This window comes from Limulus polyphemus, unplaced genomic scaffold (genome assembly GCF_000517525.1).
Source record: "Limulus polyphemus unplaced genomic scaffold, Limulus_polyphemus-2.1.2 Scaffold6860, whole genome shotgun sequence".
NCBI lineage: Eukaryota > Metazoa > Arthropoda > Merostomata > Xiphosura > Limulidae > Limulus > Limulus polyphemus.
Window position 1 is genome coordinate 7,496 of NW_013672470.1, and position 4,696 is coordinate 12,191.

Below are 4,696 nucleotides of genomic sequence, written 5' to 3' on the forward strand. Positions count from 1 at the left end.
TACTGTTTTCCAAAATACTTTTTTGACTTTTTTTTTACCTGTTTGTGTAATTTTCTTTGTCTTTTTTTTTTTTCCATTGTCTTTATTGTCTAGATCCCTTGTCAACAGGGTGGCACAAACTGTCTCTGTCAAGTGGCATGGAAACCAACAAGCCATTATTATGAAATATTTGCACTAAGTACTAGGTGTATCTAAAAGGATATTACATATGGACAGACTGGTTATGCTAACACATATAAAGTATCATTTTAGAGCTTCTACTTATTGAATATTCAGTTAACATCAAAGTGATATAACTTGTTTTTGACAGACTATGACACAGAAACCCATATATTGCTATTAATATTATTATCTAATTTCACCAATACTAGTAAGTACATCATTTGTTTATAGGGGGATTAGCTGTTGCATACAGACATAGTGGTTGTATCAATTCATATAGAGTATAAAATGTACAGTTCAGTTTTCAGTCAAATTCATACAACCTGTCTCTGTCAAGTTATGGCACAAAACCCATATGCCACTATTATGGCCTATTTTTACTAATTCTAAGTATATTTAAAGGGTATTACATACTATCATTCTGGCTATGACAACTCATACAGGGTATTATTTTGAAGCTTCTACTTGGTTATTTCTTATACACTTGCCAACAGGCTGGCATTCCCTGTCCCTTTCAAGATATAACACTAAAACTGTTCTTTTAAGAAAAAACTAATCATGAAGGGAAGGCCAAAGCCAGAGCAGAGGGATTTTTAATTGAGTAAAGATTAGAGTAATATGTGATCATTACAGAATGCCTGTCTGGAATATGAAAAAAATTTGGATGTTTATACTAGTTATGTTTATTTCTAATGTAAGAAAGTTTGGACAAATGTCAGTTATAGCAACTTGAGGAAGTTACCCTCTGCTTTTGGTACATAAAGATAGATATCTTTGAAAAAAATTTGTAGGATGTATTTACCCCTAAATGAACAGTAATGGAACAAAACTGACCAGTGTAGGAAAAAACAAGTTAGAGAATATCTAAAGATATGAATAAGGTTGATTAGTGCTACAGATTATGTAATTAGGCTGGAGCTTTTTTTTTTTCAAGGAAATGAGAATACAGTTCAGCAAATTGCTTTAATTTAATCAATATTTTACTCCTTATCCTACTACAAGTTTGACTTTGTTGGGTCATACACATAATTTGATGAAAAATACTATTTTTGGGAAGTTACTAAACATTATTATTATAACATAACTTTTGCAAACTGCTTAAGCAATGCAGTTAATACACCACTATCTAGTGGAACTTTTTTCTTTAATTTAAAAGTCTTGAGACTTTCACTAAAAAAGCAGACAGGTCAAACACAGACTTGGCATTATTGTGAATCAAGATACTTATACCTCTACAGATATGCATTGCTGAAGACTTTCATTATAGGATAACAAAAATCTTTGTCTAAAAAGCCAGGTGAATGTATGTATTTCTTCTCAATTATCACACAAGTATCAGTCTGTCAGTAATGTGAAATATTGCTGTTTTTGTGTATGTTGCAATAATTTTCCTTCAATAACAAATGACACTGAAAACTCTTGTTACATGGAATGATTAATTTTACCTTTGTTTTAATTATACAGCTGTGTTGATGGTAAATATTATTTAGATTTTATGAAAATTTGTCTTTGTAGTGTTAAGTATTTTAAAATGATAATTAGTTCAGCCTTATAATATAATTTGCATAATATCATATTTGGAATTCTATTGGTGGCTTGTTTTTAGATGTAGCTGTTACATTCAGATTTTGTCTGTTGTCTTTTTTTTTCTTTGCATTTGACAATTATACATTTGACACATTACAAAAGGTTTACTCTTGTATTAAGTAAAACAGTGATATTTAAAAAGCTGTCCTATAAAGTGATGCTGCCTTCATATTTTGCCAAAACAATTAGCCACAGTTTGAGTAAAAAGTTTCATTTGAAAAATATTTTTTAAAGTTAAGTGAAACCAATATATATGTACTAAAGCTGCTTGAGGCAGTAGATTAATTTATTTCCCTATATATATTCTGATTTTTGACCTGCTACATTCCCTCTGCTGAGATGTAGGTTTGAGCCCAGAACTTTAAAAATATAAATAATGATTAAAATATATTCTTGATATTATATGGGTAATAAAATAAAAGTTTAAATCAGTTTTAATTTGCTATTGCATTAATAAGAAATATTTGAAGACCTACCATTTTCCAGATCTTGGACTTAATTCTTCGTACAAGTTCATCTCCAATTAGAATATTTTTCATGTACATTAAACTTTTATATAACAAATAACTGTAAGTTAAGGTAATCCTACAAGACAGCTTATGTACTAATTCTGTTTGTTCAAATGGCATAAACCCCATTACATTCCTAATAAACATAAATGGTTCTGTGATTAATTTTACTGGGTAGCAACAATTCTCAATACTTTTATTATACCTTTTGATTAACCTTTTTATAATGTCACATAAATACCTTATCCAAAATTATACATGTCACATCTCAGATGGATATTTAATTTTACCTTGAGAGAAATCAGGCAAAGATTAGCAAGTGCTGATCTCAGCACTATTTTTTGTTTGTTTTTTGGCCATGCATACCAAAATGTGCTAAGAGATTCATGTCTTGCCTTTTTTTGGAGTTGCATTCAAATGCTTAATGTTGCTCTTTGGATAAAATTAATGAAATTTTCATCATTTAAACATGACTATATCTAACTACAGAATCTTTTGGCTTGAATCTGAGACCTGGTAAAATTAGGTTATCAAGAACCATATGTTGGTCAGGATGTATTCTTTGTTATGTGCCCTACTTCAAATTATGCCGGTGATTTATTTATTTACAAATTTTTAGACAATATAAAGGGCAATACTACCTGCATAGCTTGTTTAAAAAATAACAACAAAAATTCCTAATTAAAATTTGAAATTGACTTGTATTGAGTTTGATTTGTTTTTATATAAACATTGTTTACTTTTAACATGATTTGAAATGTATTACTTTAGTCAATAATTTAAAGTAAAGTTTATCAAGTTGAATTCACTTAAGTCATAGAACTGTCTGCAGTAGTGAATATTTCAGTCACATATCTCTAGTTGAAATGTTCAACATTGTGCCCTTCCATCAAAAGAATCATCAGGTCTTTTCCGTGTTCTGTATTGACACCTCCCATTCTAGGAAGGGCTAAGAAGCATCTTACTTCTTTATTGCAACCCTTTTCCATTTGTATGCATCTCATGAATGCAGAAACACAAATTTTTGATTAATCAATTTAATTATAATTTTGATTAATTGGTTAGTTTATGTGGCCCTAATCAAGGTCATCACAGCTCATAGGTAATTGATTATATCACCCAGCTGTAGTTAGGATGCTGTCAAAAGACATTTTTTGAAGAGCTTATGTGATTGTCAAAAAATAATGTGTATTAAAACTGTTTAATGAAAATATTATTGAATGCTTTATGAATATTTCTTTTAAGGATGGAGCACAGCCTGTACTTTGACATAAGTCCTGATCAAATGCCAATCATCTATGCTTCAGAATATAACATTACCTTTGGTGGTTTGGAAAAAGTCCATCCATTTGATGCTGCTAAATGGCATAAAGTACATACATTTTTAAAAGGTGAGATTATCTTTTTTTCTCATCCTCTTTTATTAAAAAGCTATAATGTAAATTCGTATTGTCAATATTAACTTCAACAACTTGTTCTCTCAAACAGAGAACTAGAAGTTTTATAGTTTTAACTTGGTTTGAGTGTGGACAGACTCCAGTATGTTTGAAAAAGCCAACTTCTTTTGATGGAGACAGAGAGAGCAACTTTTTGATAAAATTGTAGAAGTATTTTAGTAAATAAGCTAATATTTGTGCATGGTTTGCTCTTACTTATGTCCTTATTGCAATTCAAAAAATGTAAAGAAACTATTATGAAATGCAAATAGTTTCTGAACACAAAAATATTTATACTTTAATACTAAATATGATTCCCAGTAGTTTTTTTCTTTTGAGGTGAATTGTAGATTGTAAAAGGAGAACCAAGAAGAGTTTTGAATTATTATGTCTACATAATTCAGACTTTTTTTCTATCTGTGTAGAAGCTAGTATCATAACTGATACCTCCACAGTGTCTCCCAAAGAAGCCACAGATGAAGATCTGATGACCGTCCATCCTCAAAGTTATCTGAATAAATTGAAGGTATTTTTTGCATAGTTCTTGTAATATTAATAGTACATTATTAATATTGGAAATAGGCCAAACTACTTACTTGTCATTTGTGTTTTATTTTTCAAAAATAAATTGGAAATAAGATATTGTTGCGTCATCGAGGTCACGTGACTGGTGTGGCGCCCTCTAGTTTCTAGAACTATCTTGTTTCTTCATGAATGCTCTAGTATTTACTAGATGGGGTAGGTGGGTATATATAAGAGGGGGACAACGTGACGCGAAAGGTAATGCGTGTGAGTGGATAGTGAGTAATTGAACTGCAGTCACAGGGTATTGTTAAAGTTAACGTTCGTTCGTTATAGTGTTTGTTTTAATGCGATTATTGAAATAAGTGTATCGTAAAGTTATAATCGGAAAGAATAAACCAGTTTTATTAAGTAAAGACTTGTATCGCTTAAGTTTCGTCGGAACAAAGTTACGGAAAATCAATTAACAAACGGAGACGT

General features: G+C 30.3%; 1 protein-coding gene across 3 annotated transcripts in view; it reads left to right on the top strand.

Moving 5' to 3' along the window:
- The window catches only part of LOC106474134 (histone deacetylase 11-like), a 34,928-nt gene that overhangs the window by 1,819 nt on the left and 28,413 nt on the right, over nucleotides 1-4,696 (top strand). For 2 of the 3 annotated variants that reach the window (XM_013934825.2, XM_022402496.1), the window contains exons 2-3: nucleotides 3,504-3,649; nucleotides 4,120-4,220. In XM_013934825.2, coding sequence (XP_013790279.1) covers nucleotides 3,504-3,649; nucleotides 4,120-4,220 — 247 coding nt within the window. Of the gene's footprint in view, nucleotides 1-349; nucleotides 371-3,503; nucleotides 3,650-4,119; nucleotides 4,221-4,696 lie in introns of those variants that run through there. The other variant, XM_022402497.1, reaches the window with a different exon arrangement.